General features: G+C 42.0%; 1 protein-coding gene across 4 annotated transcripts in view; it reads right to left on the reverse strand.

Annotated features, from left to right (window-relative positions):
• Positions 1 to 22,233, reverse strand: part of CILK1 (ciliogenesis associated kinase 1) — a 53,939-nt gene that overhangs the window by 19,624 nt on the left and 12,082 nt on the right. For 3 of the 4 annotated variants that reach the window (XM_073336255.2, XM_073336254.2, XM_073336256.2), the window contains exons 3-11: positions 21,395 to 21,654; positions 16,636 to 16,690; positions 14,991 to 15,112; positions 12,617 to 12,696; positions 7,584 to 7,716; positions 6,226 to 6,397; positions 5,442 to 5,609; positions 3,182 to 3,496; positions 2,005 to 2,195 (exon numbers count right to left, since the gene is read on the reverse strand). In XM_073336255.2, coding sequence (XP_073192356.1) covers positions 2,005 to 2,195; positions 3,182 to 3,496; positions 5,442 to 5,609; positions 6,226 to 6,397; positions 7,584 to 7,716; positions 12,617 to 12,696; positions 14,991 to 15,112; positions 16,636 to 16,690; positions 21,395 to 21,495 — 1,337 coding nt within the window. In that variant the 5' untranslated portion in view covers positions 21,496 to 21,654. Of the gene's footprint in view, positions 1 to 2,004; positions 2,196 to 3,181; positions 3,497 to 5,441; positions 5,610 to 6,225; positions 6,398 to 7,583; positions 7,717 to 12,616; positions 12,768 to 14,990; positions 15,113 to 16,635; positions 16,691 to 21,394; positions 21,655 to 22,233 lie in introns of those variants that run through there. The other variant, XM_073336257.2, reaches the window with a different exon arrangement.

Genomic DNA, 22,233 nt, shown 5'->3' on the forward strand with positions numbered 1-22,233 from the left:
TCTTCTTTTAGTTAGGCTAAACAAGCCAAGCTCCTTGAATCTCCTTTCATAAGACAAGTTTTCCATTCCTCGGATCATCCTAGTAGCCCTTCTCTGTACCTGTTCCAGTTTGAATTCATCCTTCTTAAACATGGGAGACCAGAACTGCACACAGTATTCCAGACGAGGTCTCACCAGTGCCTTTTATAACGGTACTAAAACCTCCTTATCTCTACTGGAAATACCTCGCCTGATGCATCCTAAGACCGCATTAGCTTTTTTTTCACGGCCATATCACACTGGTGGCTCATAGTCATCCTATGATCAACCAATGCTCTAAGGTCCTTCTCCTCCTCCATTACTTCTAACTGATGCGTCCCCAGCTTATAACTAAAATTCTTGTTCTTAACCCCTAAATGCATAACCTTACACTTCTCAGTATTAAATTTCATCCTATTACTATTACTCCAGTTTACAAGGTCATCCAGATCCTCCTGTAGGATATCCTGGTCCTTCTCTAAATTGGCAATACCTCCCAGCTTTGTATCATCCGCAAACTTTATTAGCACACTCCCACTTTTTGTGCCAAGGTCAGTAATAAAAAGATTAAATAAGATTGGTCCCAAAACTGATCCCTGAGGAACTCCACTGGTAACCTCCCTCCAGCCTGACAGTTCACCTTTCAGTATGACCTGCTGTCGTCTCCCTGTTAACCAATTCCTTATCCACCTTTCAATTTTCATATTGATCCCCATCTTTTCCAATTTAACGAATAATTCTCCATGTGGCACGGTATCAAACGCCTTACTGAAATCTAGGTAAATTAGATCCACTGCGTTTCCTTTGTCTAAAAAATCTGTTACTTTCTCAAAGAAGGAGATCAGGTTGGTTTGGCATGATCTTCCTTTTGTAAAACCATGTTGTATTTTGTCCCATTTACCATTGACTTCAATGTCCTTAACTACTTTCTCCTTCAAAATTTTTTCCAAGACCTTGCACACTACAGATGTTAAACTAACAGGCCTGTAGTTACCTGGATCACGTTTTTTCCCTTTCTTAAAAATAGGAACTATGTTAGCAATTCTCCAATCATACGGTACAACCCCTGAGTTTACAGATTCATTAAAAATTCTTGCTAATGGGCTTGCAATTTCATGTGCCAATTCCTTTAATATTCTTGGATGAAGATTATCTGGGCCCCCCGATTTAGTCCCATTAAGCTGTTTGAGTTTTGCTTCTACCTCAAATATGGTAATGTCTACCTGCATAGCCTCATTCCCATTTGTCATGCTACCATTATCCCTAAGATCCTCTTTAGTCTTATTAAAGACTGAGGCAAAGTATTTGTTTAGCTATTGGGTCATGCCTAGATTATCCTTGATCTCCACTCCATCCTCAGTGTTTAGCGGTTCCACTTCTTCTTTCTTTGTTTTCTTCTTATTTATATGACTATAGAACCTTTTACTATTGGTTTTAATTCCCTTTGCAAGGTCCAACTCTACTTGACTTTTAGCCTGTCTCACTTTATCCCTACATGTTCTGACCTCAATAAGGTAGCTTTCCTTGCTGATCCCTCCCTTCTTCCACTCCCTGTATGCTTTCTGCTTTTTCTTAATCACCTCTCTGAGATGCTTGCTCATCCAGCTTGGTCTACAACTCCTGCCTATTAATTTTTTCCCCTTTCTTGGAATGCAGGCTTCCGATAGCTTCTGCAGCTTTGATTTAAAGTAATCCCAGGCCTCCTCCTTCACAAGCTAAGCATGTTTGTCAGAGAAAATATCGAACAGAAGTGTGGGGCCCTAGTGCAAGAAATCAGAGAGGCTGTTCTAAGCATAAGGGACAGCATGGAAAAAATCAAAAAGTCAAGAACCAAGAGGGAGTACAAACGTAGAGAATCCGTTACCGGCACTATAGTTAGGCAGAGAGAGCACAGGGAGAAAGTGCTAAGGAGCAAGAGGAGATGTAGGGGGAAATAAAAGCAAATAAGTAGTTGGGATGGGGTGAGAAGAGGAGACATCAACTTACCTACAAAGAGCTTCATCACTCTGTCGCCTCTTGTTTTTCATATCAGTTCTGGTGAGGGAAGAGCTAAAATCAAAGTCTTCCAAGTCATCCCACTCTTCAGAACCTTTCATTATTCTAGTAATGTGTCCCCATCTTCGCCTAGTCTTTGGTTTAAGTTCACCATTTGTGTTCTCTGTCCCAACCGGTATTTTCTGTTATTACGAAGAAGAAAACCAAAACATTTGTCATACAGAGCTATGGAATTATGAGGAGGGAAATCAGAACACAGTTTTTCCTTCACAAAGCAAGTGGTGATCTTGCTGTAGCAGCATAAATCCCCTCCAGCCCCACTAATATACCGAGGACCTGCTCTGTAACACACGTGTTCATACTAGCTTCTGCATCTCCTCCTGCCTTGATTGAGAGTCCTGCACTGACAGAAGAATGGAGCTCTTAAGTCTCTTTCAGCTCTAATTTCCATACGTCTTTCACTATAGAGCCTACAAAAAGTGATCAGCTTATGTTGAATTTTTAGCCCCAGACTCAACTTGTGGGTGCAAAACTGCATGTACGTTCATATGCCTGCACTTCAGTGCCTGTGCCTGCATTAAAATGTGTGCCAGCAAAACCTATTTGTCTTAACAGATTTTGCAGGTGAAAATTCTGACACTTGTGTCCTTGCAGCTGTTAAGGTGCATATGCATGTTTGCACTTCATGCAATTTTGCATATGCACAAGGTGAAGGTCACGTATAAGTTCTGCTGAAGACTTGGCTCTTAGTTTCAATACTCGTGGGCCCAATTCTCTTCTAACTTGGGCCTGAGTCTCATTTACACCAAGACCACTTTACATCACACTGGCAGTGTAAAATGGCTTGAAGTGAGTAAGCTACAGTTACATCGTCTTTAAGGCCACTTTACAATGCCAGAACACCGTAAAGTGGTCTTGGAGTAAGAAAGAATTGGGCCCACCTATTTGTTTTACACCAAAAAACTCCACCCACTTCAGTGGAGCTGCTTTCAGTTTACACCAGCATGAGATGAGAGCCAAGCTAGTCTTTATTCCTATTTCTCTCCTTTTATTAAAAAGGTACAAAGACGGCACTGTTGGTTTAAGGTACCACAAAAAAAAAATCCAATTAAGGAAAAATGCACAAAGTCATGAGCAAGTTTATCACTTATCCCAGACTCCTCCTCACCTGCTGAGGAATTTGACTACAAAGTGCTGGCAGATGCACCTGAGCAGGCTCGTCCTCTTTTAACTGGGTCACGTGGTCAGTCGCCAAGGAGTCTGCTTTATATGGATACGTGAGGTACTGGGAAGACTGGCTTTGCTGGAATGGTCTAGATGAGAGACGGACATGGGGTTTTGGAGGGGGTTGTGCAGGAGGAACAGGTTTAACACGGTGCAGTGCTGCTTTATCATGGAGTTCTTTCGGCTGCTTGCCCAGTTCTTGAATGCAGAGAGAGGTGCCCAGTGCATGCCCAACCAGGAAGTAGGGATACCGAAGTGCCTAAAATACAATAAACGCATCAGTATTCAACAGGGGAAGCCAGAGTCGCTGACTTAGCTTAGTCATATGGGACAGCTTCCATGTTACCTTCCCTCTTCCCTTTCCCACATGTTAGAGCAGGGGTAGGCAACGCGAGCTGATTTTCAGTGGCACTCTCACTGCCTGGGGCCTGGCCACCAGTCCGGGGGTGGGGGAGGTGGGGGGGCTCTGCATTTTAATTTAATTTTAAAAGAAGCTTCTTAAACATTTAAAAAACCTTATTTATTTTACATACAACAATAGTTTAGTTATATATTACAGACTTATAGAAACCTTCTAAAAACATTAAAACTTATTACTGGCATGCGAAACCTTACATTGGAGAGAATAAATGAAGACTCGGCACCCCACTTCTGAAAGGTTGCCGACCCCTGTGTTAGAGACTATCGAGACAGGACTCTGTACAACACATCCTACTGCTTCAGGTTAGAGTAAGTTCTAGTGACGGCTTAACTTCTATGCAAAAGCTTGTCTATGTAATGCAAGAGTAGTTAAAAAAAGGTTTCATACTAGCCTTTTTTGGTACAGTGGCAATATACTAATATTTAATTTGTAGTGCAGTAGTGTGCAAAGGCCCAGGAAGGATCAGGCACTGCACAGTAAGTAAGAGAAATAACATCCTCCAGAACTGAAGACTTTTAAATGTGTAGCTGTAATCAACAAATAATTGTCACTTTGTGCTAGCAGATTTTTTTCAATCACATGCCCAACTTGTATTTGATTCTGGGAGATACCAGCATTCCGAATTCTTGAAATCTACGTCATGTAGCTATGACAGTCTTGATCTGCTTTACAGATAATTAAGTAGTTGCTGCTGGGGGTGCAATAGTCTTCTTCTCCCTAGCTTCTGCCAACTAGAACAGGCTTTCAACATCTCCCTTCCTCACAAATTCCCCACGGCATTACAATCTTGTCTCATTTGTTTTGCAAGAAGTGCCATTTGCTTGTAATTATTAATACTAAATCGTCTGAAAACAGTTTAGCTTGTCCTCCCGTTCAAGTTTCCCCTCTCCCTCAATTTTACTTTGTAACTGCATTAGTTAAGTCTACAGATTTTTGAATGAAAGACTTTATGCAAAATAAGGGCCCAATCCTGCTCCCAATGAACTCCCTGGGAGCTTTGACCTAAGGTTGGGTCTATCCACCAAATGCTTGTTTCATTACATAGGGACCTATCGTGCACAGCATTGAATTCCCTTAACTGCCATTGAAGTTAATGGACTAACTCATTATCTGCAATATTGACTATTTAAAGCCCATCATTCAAACTGCTGAGCATCCTCACCTCCTTCTGATTTGCAAAAGAAAGCCCTTACTAAGATTAAATTAATAGATTATAAAGCCAGAAAAGAGCTTTGTGATCATCTAGTCAAGCCTCCTGAATAACACAGGCCATAGAATTTCCCTGAATTAATTTCTGTTTGAACTAGGGTATCTATCTTTTAGAAAGACATCTAATCTTGATTTAAAAATTGCCAGTGACTGAGAATCCACCACAACCCTTCGTAAATTGTCCCAGTGTTTAATTACTCTCATCATAAAAAAAAAAAAAGGTACACCTTATTTCCAGCCTGAATTTCTCTAGCCACAATTTCCAGCCTTTGGACCTCGTTAGATATCTTGGTTTTCTAGACCAAAAGATCCTGTTAATACATTTCTGTGTCCTGTTTAGACTGATCAAGTCACCCCTTAACTTTCTCTTCGTTAAGCTAAACGGATTGAGCTCCTTAAGTCTTATCAGGCATGTTTTCTAAACCTTTAATCATTCTTGTGGCTCTTGTCTACATCCTCTCCAATTTATAGCCACAAGGGTAATTAATGACAGTCTGGAGCAAAGGTAGAGCGCAACTGAATATAACTAACTATCAGCTGCACAGAGACATAGTAAAGAAAAAGGAAAACAAACCTGACTAGCTGTTGGTCGCTTTTTGGGGTCCCATTGTAGCATGTCTCGCATGAGCTGAACTGCCTCACTGCCAGCATTAGGAATTAGAGTCTTTAGGTTGTTAGGTACACACTGGGGCCAGCGAAAATTCATGGTACCTGCAAGTTGGTAGCCTTCAGGCCAGTCGTTCTGAAAGAATCAGTATTCTGATCACTGAAAAACCCAACCATAAAGAGGTCTGATGTCTAAGTACCAATACTGTTCACTTTCAGTACCTCTCATCAACCATCTTAGAGTTCTTTACAGGTTTAATTAATTAACCTCAAAGCACTGCTGTGACAATTAAAAAACACAACAAAACAAAAACAGAAAAACCACACACCAGGAAACCTGCCATACAGATCACACACCAAGTCAATGCCAGAAACGGGGGCAGAAGAGACTGTCCATCCCCCCGGTTTGTTCTGGCCACTGAACCAGAACAGACATGTGCCCCAACTGTAAATGAGCCTCTAATTCCATAGAAAGGGCCTGAGGACATTGGAAATTTCAAATAATTGTTATCTGATAAAATTCTTCCTTTCTGGACATGTCTTTTCTAACATCATAATTTTCAAGGGTATAATTTTTAACTGTTGACTTCCCAGATAATACAAGTTTTGTTATTTCACCTCTGAGATCAGTACTAGACTATGGCAACAACAAGTATGAAGAGGATAAAGAGACATTCTATCCTATATCCTAGGCATAGTATCATTGATGCACTAAGCAATACACATTGAAGACGTGGATCTCACTTAGCTACCTTTTTTGGTGTCCCCAGTACTTGGCAAATCTTGAATATAGTATCTATTTCACTGGCACCAGGGAAGAGAGGCCTTAACGTGTAAACCTCTGCCATTATACAGCCGACAGCCCAGATATCAATGGGAGAGCTATAGCTGGTGGATCTCAGAAGAACTTCAGGAGCCCTATACCTATAAAAACAGCAGTTTATAGCATTCACAAATCAAACAAGTACTGCATAACATCGTTACCTCAAGTGGGACAGCCCGTGATTTTTCATTCTCTGCCTCTCTGGAGACAGAAAGCATCCTTTAAAGGATTCCCAGGAACCCCCACACAATGCACAAGACGGTATCTCTTTTAGAGTCAGGGTTTGAAGTGAAACAATATTCCCAGAATGCCCCATCAGATACTCCCATTTTTGCTTAGACACTGCACATCATGAAGCACTTTAAGAGCTGAAGGCCCAAACCTGTGAGGTAATGCTCAGCACCCCTATTCCCACAAAGTCAATGAGAGTAGAGAGGGCCAAGCACTTGTGCATAGAGCCCCATTCTGCGAAAGTACAGATTTATTCTCAGCAACTGAAGTTGTGTGGCAATTTTCCTTGCACTTTCATTGCTTTTTTTAAAGTTGATTTTCAGTGAGAACATTTAAAAAAAAAAAAAAGTAGACTTAACACAAACTATGCTGAAGATTTAGGTCATCACTGACAAGGAAAAAGACCCAGTGTTCCCGCCTTTGGTCCTTTGTCTCAGATTGAAATAAATTTGGAAGTTCAGAGATGTGTTGGGCCAACTCCTCTTTACTGAGGCAAGATGTTCGGTTTTGCCTCAGCCACCCACATGGGCTGATGAAGAAAGCTGACAACAAAGTATGGATGCTTTTGATTTAAGATTAGAAGGATGAGTGGGAGTCATCTGTTAGTATTAGGTGCGCATATGGCACGAATCATTGATTAAACTTGATTCTTTTGTCTTCCTTTTCCCTGCTTGCGTTTACGCTGTTTCCCACCCCCATGCTATTTCTCAGTGCCCAACCAGAGCAGCACTACGAGTGCTGTAACAGTCTTTTCAGTAGCTCTATAGTGATTGTGGTGGCCCCGGACCACTGCTGGTTTTGGAGACTATTCTTCATATGCACAGTAAATTAAGTAATATCCATTCATTTCAACTATGCTACTGTCATTTGCCAGTACATCCATTGTCTTACACATTTTGAAGCCTTTTAGTTACGCTAAATAAATGTGATGCACTAGTTTTATGGACCAACAATGACATCATCCTTCACTTAAGTTAAAGTTTTGTCTTGTCTAGAAGTCATGCCTTTAGACATGTAATTTCATAAAATATAGACAAACATTAACATTGCATTTACCATCTTGTAGATACATAGTCTGTGTAAGGAGGCCTAGATCGGATTTCTCGGGCTAAGCCAAAGTCTGCTATTTTCACAAGTTCTGGTCCCATGCAAAGGAGGTTTTCAGGTTTCAAGTCTCTGTGAAAGAACCCTGCAATGCAAATTAAACATCAGTCTGCACTGCATTAACACCCATTTGTAGTCTTTATTTTTTCCTACTTAGATTCCTTCACTTCAGTTGCCACTATTGCAGGTCCAACAGCAGGTCAGAACAGTTTAAAATAATCTTAACCTTGCTAGTCTACATATTTTAGTCAGCCCATGAGGGTAAATACATAGAAGTTGAGATTTTCAAAGTAGTGTGGCCAACTCCCTGCCCATCTTCCTTTAATGTTAATGGAAGATGTGCAATTTTAATGTTAGTTTTATTTTGTTTTAATTTGAATAGGTGTGGCCTAAATAGCAAAATCTCCCCTTAGGTTAATTTAAGCAAAAAAAAAAAAGAAGAATGATTCTTTATATTTCTACAATTCCTTCCCCTAAGCATTTCTAAACGCTTTACAAAAGTTTGTCTTCCCAGCCATGGTAGAAAGGGACACTTGAGCTACAGTGGATACAAATAAGGCAGTTGCTAGAAAAGTGCTCAACATAAGGAGTCTTTCACTATGGAATTTGCTTCCCTTCTTGCTCTGCCAGAGCCTGGACTTCTTAAACTTCTGGGCATGCTGGAAAATCTGTCTTTTCGTGCAGGCATTAGGGGAGATGGGGGGGAGGTCATCTCAGAGATGGAGTGGCTGGAGGTTGAAGGAGGATTTAGGTAGGATTTTTGTGTTATGGTTGGATGGAATGGCTTAGGATACAGTCTATTCACTGGCAAACTTGAAGCTAGAACAACTGATTAAAGTTTACTATTGAAAATTTTGATTTGTGGGTTTTAAGTTTTGGAAGGTGCTTAGGGATCTGGATAAGCACCAAAGAAACGAAAAAAAAAAAAAAAAGAAATCAATATACTGGTGTACTGTGATACAAAAACATCAAGTATGTGTGTGTGTTTTACAGTTGGTGAAAACGAGAGACAGAGTTTGTGACTCATTTGACAGAAGTACAAAGAGAGCCCAGGTCTCAGGACTTGCAGGCTTATGCCGTTAGCCACAAGACCATATTACCTCCGTTGTGGCAAAATCTTCCAACTCTTCCTTGTGGCTGTGATTCACAACGTCTTGGTAGAAATCATTTACAATCCAGAGTGCAGGAGATCAGCGTAAAAATCTAGTGGTTTGTCTAAAACTGATCAGTTACATTTTGCACAGCAACAATATGCAGGACCGGGATGCATTCAGGATGTTTTGTTTGTGCTTTCTTTGCCAGGTTGTACCAGTGAGGACTTAGAGATTTGTCTACAGCTCATTTAACATGGTTTTAAAATATTTGATTTTCTGTTGTTGTGACAGATAGAGATTTCTTGTTCTCTTTGAGTATGTCTTAGACGCACTAATGTGAATTGAGGAGAATAAAGCCATTAGCAGGAACACATTTTATAAAAGTAAAATCAGTGTTAAGTAATTTTCATAGATTCCAAGTCCATTGTGATCATCTAGTCTGTCCTCCTGTATAACACAGACCAGAGAACTTCTCCAAAGTAGTTCCTAGAGTATATCTAGCATTCCTAGAGATGGAGAAAAAAAATTGTTCTCTTGCCACGGAGGGCAGGACAAGAGGCAATAGGTTCAAACTACAACATAGCAGATTTAGATGAAATCTGAGGAAAAACTTCTTAACTGTAAGAACAGTTGGACAATAGAGTAAATTGCCCAGGGAAGTCATGGAAGCTCCTTCACTGAAGGTTTTCAAAAGAAATCTGGATATCCAGCAGTCTTGGATGATCTTGCATCTTGGCAGGGGTTTACAGTGGACGACCCTCAAGGTCCATTCTAACCTTATGGTTCTATGATCGTTTTAAATCAAGATTGGATATTTTTCTAAACTGGTCAGTGATGGAGCATCTATCCTTTGTAACTTGTTCCAATGGTTAATTATTCTCACCTTTAAAATTTATGCCTTATTTCCAGTCTGAATTTGTCTAGCTTCAACTTCCAGCCATTGCATTATGTTAGATGTTTCTCTGCTCAACTGAAGAGCCCATTATGAAATATTTTGTTCCTCCTACAGATAGGCTGTACTCACTTCATGCCTTAACCTTTTCTTGAGCTAAGTAGATTAAGCTCAGCACAATAAACCACGTTTTCTAATCCTTTAATCATTCTTGTGGCTCTTCTCCAAACCTTCTACAACTTATCAACACCCTTCTTGAATTGTGGACACCAGAACCGGATACAGTTTTCTAGCAGCAGTTACACCAGTGACCAGTACAGAGGTAAAATAACCCTTTACTTCTCCTTGAGATTCCCCTATTTATGCATGCCAGGCCTGCATTAGCGGTTTTGGTCATATCACACTGGGAGTTCATGTTCAGCTGATTATCCACTATGATCCCCAAATCTTTGTCAGAGTCACTTCTTCCCAGGATAGAATCCCCCATCCTGTAAGTATAGCCTACATTCTTTGTTCCTAAAAGGTGTAATATGGCTAATGTTAGGATATAGATATTCAGGCCTGTCTGCAAAGGCCTGTACTCTAAGAATTTAGGTGTATTCTTATCACTTGGCTAGTGATAGAGGTATAAAAGAAAGAATCAAAATCACTGTCTGCTGGTGTAAGGGCCTTCTCTTACTGTGACAGTCTGAGGCCCTGTTCTTAGGCTAAGGCCTTTGGCTAAGCAGCAGAGGCAGCCATAAGCTGGGAAGCGAACAGTCACATCCTCACATTCCAAACTAGTCACACTGAAATAAGGTGCTATTCGGCTGTTAGGAATACAATCCTGTCCTGATAGTTCCTATCACCTCCAGAGAAAGGGAAGTGCCTAGAAAATGTAAAAGGAAACTTAGTTTGATAGCATCCTGTCTGGCAAGAACTCACTTATCAATAGCTGGGATGTGAAATCCTCGCTTCTGTGTTGTCTTGTCATTGTAGTTCCCACTTTGCTATAGTTTGTCTGTATAATCTCTGGCTGGTTCTGTGATTGTTCCTGTCTGCTGTATAATTAATTTTGCTGGGTGTAAACTAATTAAGGTGGTGGGATATAATTGGTTACATAATCATGTTACAATATGTTAGGATTGGTTAGTTAAATTTCAGGAAAATGATTGGTTAAGGTATAGCTAAGCAGAACTCAAGTTTTACTATATAATCTGTAGTCAATGAGGAAGTGTGGGTGTGGGTGGGGGTGGGCATGTGGGTGTGTGAGATGGGAACAGGGAATGGGGGTAAGAAAATTGGAATCGTGTTTTGCTAAAGGGGGAGATGGGAACAGGGAATGGGGGTAAGAAAATTGGAATCATGTTTTGCTAAAGGGGGAAATGGGAACAGGGAATGGGAGTAAGGAAGTTGGAATCATGTTTGGCTAAGGGTAGGAATGGGAACAGGGACACAGGTGTAAGGCTCTGTGGTGTCAGAGCTGGGAAGGAGGATACTAAGGAAGGAAACTGGAATCATGCTTGCTGGAAGTTCACCCCAATAAACATCGAATTGTTTGCACCTTTGGACTTCGGGTATTGTTGCTCTCTGTTCATGCGAGAAGGACCAGGGAAGTAAGTGGGTGAAGGAATAAGCCCCCTAACAGCTAAACATTTATGTTTAGCCATATTAAAATGCATATTGTTTGCTTAAGACCAGTTTCAAAGCGATCTGGATCACTTGATAAATCAGTGACCATCCTCTTCATTATTTACCATTCTCCCAATTTTTGGGTCATCTGTAAACTTTATCAGTGATGATTTTATGTTTTCTTCCATGTCATTGATTACAAAAGTTAAACATCATAGGCACAAGAACTGATCCCTGCAGGATCTCACTGGGAACACTTCCATTGGATGAGGATTCCCCATTTACAATTACACTTAGCCAGTTTTTAATCCATTTACTGTGTGCCTTGTTAATTTTATACCATTCTAGTTTTTTAATCAAAATTTTGTGTGGTACCAAGTCAAATGCCTTACAGAACTCCAAGTATATTATATCAGCACTATTATTGTTAGCAATCAAACTTGTAATCTCATTAAAAAAATTAAAAAAAAAAAAAAGATAGATCCTTTCAAACTAACTCGCTATTTTCTATAAGCCATTTTGTCCCATTGGGACTGTGATCCTGTAAGTCCTTCACCCACAAATAGCTCCACTTATGGGTGTTCTGCCTGTGGAGGGTTTGCAGGATTGAAACCCACTGTTATCATTTTAATATACTTACAAGACAGTATTACAATGCATAGGGAACGTTAAGAGTAAACTCTAAAATTAAAAGAAATAATTGCTTGATTCAAAATTGGTTTTCTTAGGTAGATCTTATTAGTGCTGGCTGGCCAACGAAGTCCGTTCTTATTGTTATCCTAAGGCTATCAAAGCTATTAAATCACAGGGATATTTTACCATAAGTGTAATAATGTGTGGATACATTTCACACACATATATACACACACTACATAATTTAACAGTCATGAGAAATGCCAAGTTATAAACTCTGGAGGTGGAAACCCTCCTTTGTCCAGAGAACAGGTATAGCACAGATAGCACCAGTGCAAATCTTATCACACTGTTCCACCAAGATGCCTTAGCCCTCACCTGAAAACGACCGCCGAGAGAGGCAAAAAGATAATTTAGTCTCCATGCCCAATCTTTGGGGACTTTTCTGGGATGGTCAACAAGAATGCCCATTGGTGCCAGCTGTGCTGGTAGTTTTGTGATGTGGAATCCTATTCATTAAAGGAGCTGGAGAAGCTGCCACGTTAGTTGAACATTACAGGCAACCAAGCAGATAAGTATTTGTGGTCACTGGCATTCTTGCCCAACTTGGAATTCGTGACCTGAAAGTGAACAGCCCGTCTCCTATTAATAGCCCCCATCACTCCATTTAACAGAGGAATTTTATTATTTATTTTAAAACTAACAGACACTATCTTGCTCCAGTTCAAAATATTTAGAGCCAAAATACAGCCTACCATGTTTATGGATAAATGCAAGCCCTTGCAGGATCTGATACATAATATTCCTAACTGTAGATTCAGGAAACAGTTTGTTTCTGTAGAGTGAAAAGTACAGAAAAGTTACTCGCTGTGTCACTGCATCAGTTTCTTATCATTTCTTCGGCACCTATAGGAAAAGGAACAGTTAGAACAGCTAGAAAAGCAATTGTAAGCAGTGTACTTTGCTTTTCAACAAGAACTGTGCAGTCTTTATGTTCACTGCCATATCCTGGGGTATTTAAGCTACATTTGATATGGAACGCTGCAAGTAAAAAAAGCTAGTCAATAAATTGAACAACATGATGTAAGACTTAAAACAAAGAAGAATGCTTCAGGCACATCCCACAACACTGCAAGGATTCAGAGACAGCCCATCTCAGTAGAACACTTTTCACTGTTCTTTTCCCGATGAGCTCACTTCTGTCATATGTGAGATCAGACATTTTACTTTAAGCTTTACTTGGTATGGGGCTCCTCTTTATGGTCTTTTCTGGCTTCATGAAGGTAATCCTCCTTACTGCTGTTGATATCAGAGCAGTCCCCCTTGCAATTGCCTCTAAGAGGATCTGCCAGGGCAGCAGGTTTAGGAATAGCCCTTGCTATTGAGGAAAGGAAGATCTAGACCCATGGGCTAAGTGATAAGCACCTACAGCCCCACGGCATCTCAGTAGGCAGGGCAGTGGCCTTGAAGAGCTCAGTGACAGGATTCACTGGAAAGAGCCGACCACCAGTGAAACGAGAGGCCTGGACATTCTTTAACTCCCTGTGCTTGATCCCTCCCTTAAACTCATTCAGCCCATCCCATATTTTAAAAGTGAGGTCAGCAACTAGTCAGGACTTTCCTTTTAAACTGTAGTGGAATTGAGTTGAGTTTCTTCTCTCTCCCCGCCAATGTGTAAAAATTGAGTTTTAGCTTAGGTTTAAAGAAATCATTAGAGTTTAACAGGTTTATGTTTAAAATTCTTAATCATTTTGCAGGATTTCTACCATGAAATATTTTCTGCACTATAACATCCCTGAATGCACATGTGCAATTCAGTCTCATGCCCTTTTGTTTCCATGAGTATGTAGCATCCATGACCCTTGCTAAAAAATGTTTTGAGATACCATATAGGAATAATTTGTATTCGTGGTGGGGCAGGTCCCCATCCCAGTCAGGAAGAGGATAAAGAGCTCTTCGGAGCACAATCAGCCACAACCCAACACACCTGTAAGGCCTGCCAACCTTGGAGATGGGCAGGATCCTAAAAGGGAGGATCCAAGCCCAGTGCAGGGTGGCAATTTGATGTAAGCTGAGCTAGACCACAGAGCACAGGTGGCTTATCAGCAAAGCTACTGAAGAGCCTCTGAAGAAGTAGAGCTGTCTTCTTTGCTCTGCTGTATTCTTTAGCACCTAGGGTGGTTGGGCTGGCCTATGGACACGCTGAAGGGGATCTGGGTTCCCAACCATCTGAGACTACTCACCTTTTGTCTCACATAGAACAGCAGTGGACCATTTTGAAAGCAAGAGGATTATTTTGTTTCCCTGTTTCAATCGGATTGTTTTATGCCCCCAGAAGAGAGTGCTGTCTCTAAAACATACAGCTAGAGGACTACCCCCAAACCAGTTCTACAGATATGTCAGCATTCAGGAAAGGACATCAGAGAGAGGAGCCCCAAGAGGGTAGCCTATGACAGTATTGTAAAACAAGTACTCATTTTCTTGAAGTTCAGAACTTCATGCAATAAAGACCTAAGGTCTAAAACACATTTGTCCATCTGATTTAGTGCACCTGACCACACCTGTGCATGCATATTGGCCACATGTACAACCAAAATAACATTTTGGTATCTAAATATCCATTTGTGTATGCACAAATGCCTAGTTTGTGTATGCAATCACAGTACCTGTACATTCAAAGAGACAAATATGTTCTAGACCTTTGTCTTCACTTTATGAAAGCCTGACCTATCAGCTGAACTCTAAGGGCTTGTCCACATGAGGGAGTTTTACACTGGTTTTGCTATACCAATGAAAATCCCTAGTACAGATGAGCTGCATCCATATGAAAAGGGGCTTATACTAATGTGACTTGCTTTGCTTTACACTGGTGCAATGTGAGCACACTGGGGGTTTGCATCAGATATAGTTACATTGATGCAAAAATCCCTGATGTAGCTAGTCACCAAAATAAAGCAAGGGCCACATTTTCTTCTGTAATATACAACTTTAAAATAAGATTGTGTTTGGAGGCTAAATATAACTGCAACCTTTAAAAGATATGGATGTCAAAGACCGCTAAGAAACGAACTCACTACCTTTATAGTTAAGTTTATATTAGGAATGGTGTTAATGATGTAACTTACATACCTTTCTTTCATCAATTGGTAAAGATTTTCCTTCATGTATTCAAACACAAAATAAAGATGATCATTTTCCCTGATAACTTCTTTCAGTTTTACTATATTGGCATGGTTTAATTTCTTCAAAGACTAGAAGCACAAAATACAAAAGAATGTAACACACTGTTATAAGGAAGTATTCCATTTCACTTACCTTGAAGCCCTTGTTGTACAAGCTAAACTTATATGCTGTTTAATTGTTTAAGCAGAAGGTAGCTTTAAAGACCAGATTTCCAAAGAAAGCAATTCACATATACATTTGCAAGTGGTCCGAGTTAGGTGTCCAGGCTGATTTGTGCCAACATATTAGCTTTTAATTGTGCTTAGCTTGCAGTTAGACACACCCAACTGGCTCACTGTTACACATCTGATGGGCTGCATCTTCTCAATGGAGGACCATCCACTCTACTTGTGCCTATTCTGCTAGAAGCAAGAGGAGATTTTGGCATGAACTCAGTCCAATTCACCTGTAGGTCTTTTCCCTCTAAAATTTCCCACCTTTTCAATAACCAGTGGTAGCAACAGCATAGACAAATCCTGCTTTAAGCAGGGTTAGAAGAGAAGTGATTAAAGTTTTCTACACTTGTGCTCCCACTGACACTACTGCTGTTGGAGCTGAACTAGTGGTAGCAACAGTGGGAAGTTAAGGAACACCTCACACTTATTGTTTGTGTCTCTGGTCTAATTATCCGGAAACAGGACTACCCTGCGTGGAAAGGAGCGTATGTACAGATGCGGTTGGTAATGAAGGCCATATATACATAAGCCTTAAAATCCATACTACAATGCTACTCCCAGCTCCTGTTAAGAGTTCTTGCAGTGCAGCCCTGCCATAGGAACAGCCAGAATTCAGATAGCTATCTGCTCCCTTGGGCTGCTGCTGACTGCAGGTATCCTGGCAGGAGCCCGCTCCACACCATCTACAATCTGGCACCAGCAGTCTACAATCAATAGTTTTTTACATGACTGCAAAACAGCATGTGATAGTGTTAAGGAAGAATGAGGAAACGGCAAAGCTACCATGAACATACTGTATATACTCGTTCATAACCAGAATATTTTTGGTAAAAAAGTGATGCATCAAAGAGCAGGGGTTGCTTATAAACGGGTCTACTCCAAAATTTGATGATTATTTTAAACTCTATGAAATCATTGAATATCTAATACATTGTAGTTTTGTTTACCTGGAGCATCTGGGAAGTCACTTCCTGCAGCTCCCATTGGCTGGGAACGGAGAACCATGGCGACAGGGAACTGAGGTGCTCCATGCCTGCAGACGCTCCAGGTAAACAAAACATCCTGACCCACCAGCATCTTACCCTGATGGGCTGGGAGCCAAAGTTTGCCAACCCCTGAAAAATAGGGTCGGCTTCTGAAAGGGTCATACAGTTTTTACTATTTTTACCTATCCATCTTGCGAGGTCGACTTATAAATGAACGGGTAACGAACGAGTATATATGGTACTCCACAGCTCTTACTGCAGGGACCGCTAATGATGCTCTTCGCAAGACAGCTGGAATGGGTCTGTTACCTAGAAACACCAGAAAGAACTGTTCGAATGTAAAAGGCCTTGTAAACGCTGGGTTGAAAAGTAACAATCCTTAACAAATACCTTAACCTCTCGAAGATTCATGCATTCCTCCCAAGAGTAGAACTTTCTCTTCATCCTGTGGAAGCGGGGGGATGGGGGGTGGGGAGAGGGGGAAGAAATATAGCAGTCAGTGCCATTATAGTCTGAGCTCCATAAGTCTCTGCACCTCAGTTTCTCCATCTGAGAAAGCACTTTACATCTCTAGATCAGTGGTTCCCAAACTTTAACAACCCATGAACCCCTTTCACTAAAATGTCAAGTCTCATGAACCCCCTCCTAAAAATGAATATTTCCAGGGATTTTCTCCTTTACCTGAGTATAAATTATAAAAACTCTAGATCAGTGGTTCTCAAAGCTGGTCCGCCGCTTGTTCAGGGAAAGCTCCTGGCGGGCCGGGCCGGTTTGTTTACCTGCCACATCCGCAGGTTCGGCCGATCGCGGCTCCCACTGGCCGCAGTTCGCTGCTCCAGGCCAATGGGGGCTGCGGGAAGGGCGGCCAGCACATCCCTCGGCCTGCGCCGCTTCCCGCAGCCCCCATTGACCTAGAGAGGCGAACCGTGGCCAGTGGGAGCCGCGATCGGCCGAACCTGTGGATGCGGCAGGTAAACAAACCGGCCTGGCCTGCCAGGGGCTTTCCCTGAACAAGCGGCGGACCGGCTTTCAGAACCACTGGTATAGATGAAGGGTGCTATATGGGAGTTAGGTATTCATCTACAGCCTCTCTGGTCACTCAGTAACAGACTTAAAGGTGGCAATTTTGCAACAGAAAAGCTTCAAAAACAGACTCCAACGAGAAACTGCTGAACTTGAATTAAGATGCAAACTAGATATCATTAACTTGGGTTTGAATAGAGACTGGGAGTGGCTGGGCATTAAACATGAGGAAATAGATTCAACATGTGAAGTATCCTCACACCTTCTTGTCAACTGTCTAAATGGGCCACCTTGATTATCACTACAAAAGTTTTTCTGATAATAGCTCATCTTAATTAATTAGCCTCTTACAGTTGGTACGGCTACTTCCACCTTTTCATGTTCTCTGTACGTATATAACTCTTCTTACTATACGTTCCATTCTATGCATCCGATGAAGTGGGCTGTAGCCCACGAAAGCTTATGCTCAAATAAATTTGTTAGTCTCTAAGGTGCCACAAGTACTCCTGTTCTTTATTAAAAAAAAAACAAAAACAACATACTTGTATAACTAGGTCTATTTTTGTTCCTTCTTTCCCTTGCTATTTCCTCCTTTTCTGCACCTTGATTTCTTCTTGTGCCTTCTATGCCTTTCCCTTCTTCTATTCCTCAATTCCTTCACTTTTCAGCATCCAGGTTTCCTCCACCCTTTTTAATTGCCCCCTCCCCTGAAAAGATTCTCTCCCCCACTAACTTCACCAACTGAGACCTGTTTTCCTGTCCACTTTGGCCTCTCTCCCCGACCTATTAAACAACATTCCTCTAACACAGCCAGTTTCATAGAGATGGGTCTCTCTTTACTTCCAACCTGTAATAGTATTTATCATGTTACAACTGTGTAAACATAGTGTGTTATGCACCACCTAAGTAAAGCATGCTCATTTCTTTAAAATGCAGTTAATTTCCATAGTAGATAGTGTGTGCGCACAAGAGCTTTGTCCCACCTCAATACAGAATCACTAACTGCTACTGCAAGCGTTTTTCAACTTGGAAATGACCTTGGTATTTTGATATTTTAAAAAAAATCATTCCAATTGGTTTTTGTTTTGTTTTGCAGTGACTGCACCAGGCCTGAAGATGCCATGCTTTTGGCTATCACTTCTACGGCGCTGGTTTGTTCCACAGGATCTGTTTGGCATTATGATGAAACCTCAAAGGGAAGTGGTTGCTAGCAAGGTTTTGGATAGCAAAAAGCACACTGCACAAGTTGGACGTGGAAACCATGCTACAGCTGTGGTGGCTACAACAATGGTGGAAAACAGCCGTCCAACATTGCTTCTAACCCTTATTAACTAATCTAGGTTATACTGTAGTGAAGACAAGACAGCTGTAGTTTTAATCCGCATTAGCTGGTTGAGGTAAACCCCTAGGTAGAGCTACCATGTGTTTACACTAGAATGTAAAATGGGTTAGTTTAACGCATTTAAAAATACACCTTTCTTCCCCGAGTGAAAACACAGCATCAGCAGTCTTTAACATGGCTAGACAAGCACCGTGAAAACCTCCGGCTGTGTCTATGCTGCAACTCTTTTTTTTTTAAATTATTATTATTATTAAAGTAGTGGATTGGTCTTTTACAACAGAGGTTCTCAGCCTTTTTCTTTCCGAGCCCTCCGCCCCACATGCTATAAAAGCTGTAGGGCCCAGCAGGGGTGGGGGGTAGGGCCCTCGGGGCAGGGACCTTGAGCATAAGATGTAGTTTGACTTCTATTTTGGGGGTGGGGGGTGCAGGGGCCAGCAGGGCCTGAGCCAGCTACGCATGGTGGGGTCCACAGAGGGAGTACCACCTCCACCACCCTGATTCATCTCAGGAAGCCACCCAACCTGTCTGGGTTGAGGAGGCGCAACCAAAAATCATAACTCACAAAAGGTGCGTGTGTGTGTGGGGGGGCGGTGCATAGCACAAAAAGTTTGAAAACAGCGTAGGGTGCAGGGAGAGGTAGCTAGGGACTGTGTGCTGAGAGAGGTCCTGGCTCCTGGAGAGCTCTGACAGCCACAGAGCTAGGTCCCCACACCCAGGCGGCTCTTACCGGCTGCCTCAGCATGAGCAAAGGGGTCTGGGAGCTGAGGAGCAGCTTCAACCCTGGGCACCAGGAGACAAGAGAATGCTGCGACTGCCTGCTCCATAGCACCAGCCAGAGCAACAGCCACCCTGCACTCCCTGGATCTAGCTTCCCTCTTCTGACCTGGTGGGGGGGGCGAGGGGAAACTGCTGCAGTTTCGGGGGGCAACACTCTCCTTTCCCCCTCCCCCAACTCTGCCCAGGGACTCAGGGCTTCTGCCCCATGGGGAGCACCAGGGCTTAGGGCCCCAGATTCAGACCTGCTGCTCCCAGCTTCAGCCCCATGGGGGTCCCCGGGGATGCTGGAGCTGTGGCTCTAAGTTTTGGCCACAGGGCCCCATGGCCCTCTTGAAAGGGCTCAGGGACCCCCGGTTGAGAACCACTGTTCTACAAGCAACAAAACATCTGACCCAGAACCAGAAGCCTGCTCCGCACAAACTCTCAAAGTCAATAGGAGCTTTGTGAACATGGGGCCAAGTTCTGCCCTCAGTTACCAGACTTACACCAGTGTGTCAATACGGAGTAACTCCTTTGTCAAAAAACAGTTACTTCACGGTTATACCAAGAATTTGGCGCAGTGAGTCTATATGATTGGATTGTTCTGCTATGGAAACAGTAAGAAATGTTTTCCAGATGAATTGTCTTGACACCCAAGCAGCAACAATAAGGGCTAATGTTCAGGACAGAATGTTTCCATCTGTTAGAGAGAAAACACACACACACACCCCCTCTTGAAACAGGAAACAAAGCATTTATGATATTGGGAGGTGGGTGTGGGGGGAGAGGGAGGGTTGAGGTAAATTCATTTGAGTCTTACCCTTTCAAGGGTTTGTGTACACCTGAGGGTTTGCCAATTCACCTGAGGAAACAAAGGTTTGGCTTACACTTAGAAGTTAGGTTGACTTAGCTACTTCGGTTGCGTGTATGAAAAATATACACCCGACTGACATAGCTATGACCAACCTAGCCCGCTAGTGTAGACACAGCTATGTCAAGGGCAAAATACATCTACTGGCCGTTGTTCAGGGAGGTGGTATTCCTACACTGAGGGCACAAACCCTACCATCTGTATAGGCTGTGTCAAAATTAAGGGATTATGCTGGTATAGTTACACCACCATAGTTATGCCATTATAGTCTCCGTAGCGTAGATATACTCTAACACATTAGTAAAGGCTAGTTTTGACTGGCACAAACATTTGGGGAGTGTCTACAAGTGCCATTTCACTCAACATAGATAATGTAATCTATTAGAAAACCATGTGTAGACATACTTTCAAATACCTGATTTAATCACAAGATGCTCTTTTTGCCTGCATCTATTCCCATGACAGATTTGCAGTAGTAACTCTGCTTTTCGCTAGCATGAATCTTTGCTCACGATCCTTGCAACGGCCATGAGAATAGCACAGCTGACCTGCTATGCTATTGTAGAGCGGTAGTGTAGATGCTTCCTATGGCAACGGAAGGGGGTTTTCCCCATCACTCTAGGTAATCCATCTCGCTGAGCAGTGGTAGCTAGACTGATGGAAGCATTCTTTCATCACCTTAGCTGCATCTACACCAAGGGTTACGTTGGCATAGCTCTGGCACTCACAGGTGTGGATTTTACACACTCATAAGCAACGCAGTTATGTCAATTTACATTTTAAGTATAGATCAGGCCTTAGACAGGTGGGCCATTTAAAAACTAACTAAGTGGTCTCTGAAGCTGTTAAGTGAGGCACTGGAAATTAAGTAGGCCTCTCAAACAATTTGAGTGAAATGTGAGGGCTGTGTATTACAATGGGACATAAGTAACAGACAAAGGTGACCTAATCAGTTCACTCCTCAGTACAATAACTGTCACTGGGTGATCAGACCATTCATTTTATGTCCCATATTTAGTGGCTGAGAATTAAGATGCAGAATTGTATATTCTCAGACCTTGTTACAAAACCAATTGTATATACACTGAACACATGATGTATATTAGTTGGATATATATCAGTGTAATACTATTACATCAAGGAATAAAGTGACTCACTTTTTAATGGCAATTAGCTCCCCAGAGTCAATGCTTCTCCCTAGGAGGACGGACCCATATGTCCCATCACCAAGCTGTTTGATAGTAGTGTATCTATTCATGATGTTGATCCTTTGGCTGCAAATTCATTTCAGTCCTTAGTACATGCTTCCCTGCTGCTGATGTGTTTCTCCTCTGAGCGTAACCAGTTCTTTCTGTGGCAGTACTCAGGACTGCACGAATAGCCACAAGAGTCATGTTTTCAAGGCTCAGCCTCTGGTCTGAAATACAGAACACAATCCAGTGGATCTGGATTATTTGCATTTTTCAAAGTTGTCTTGTTTACAGCTTCCTTTCTTCCCAAAGACATCCAGAAGCACAAACAGGCTTTTTTCCTGGTTGTCTAAAACAAAAGAGACAGATTGGGTCTGGCCTTAAAAAGGCATGTGCACATGGAGACCTCCCACTCCTTTACACCCTCCCTTCCCAGAAGCCTGCTGCAATTGCAGGGCCTGTAATTAGCATCAGACGTGATGGCAACCCCAATGGATAGCAATAAGCAACACTACAGTTACCAAAAGCACAGAATGAGTTCTCATGGTCTGGAAATAGCAGCCCCATCAAGGGAACTGAGCATCTCTAATTACGTGGCAGGGTACCTGTTTTAGTAAAATTAACTAGCAAATGGATCAGTAACTCACAGGTCATACTGCAGTCAGTGCAGAGCTCTGACAAACCACCTTTCCTAACTTTCCAAGATGTCCCTCAGTGCAAGGGGTAGAGTCATACATATCCTTTAAAGGGAAAAGATACTCAAGACAGACAAGACCACATTTACCTCAAGGTTTTTACCCCAGGGA

Source organism: Lepidochelys kempii, chromosome 3 (assembly GCF_965140285.1).
Source record: "Lepidochelys kempii isolate rLepKem1 chromosome 3, rLepKem1.hap1, whole genome shotgun sequence".
NCBI lineage: Eukaryota > Metazoa > Chordata > Testudines > Cheloniidae > Lepidochelys > Lepidochelys kempii.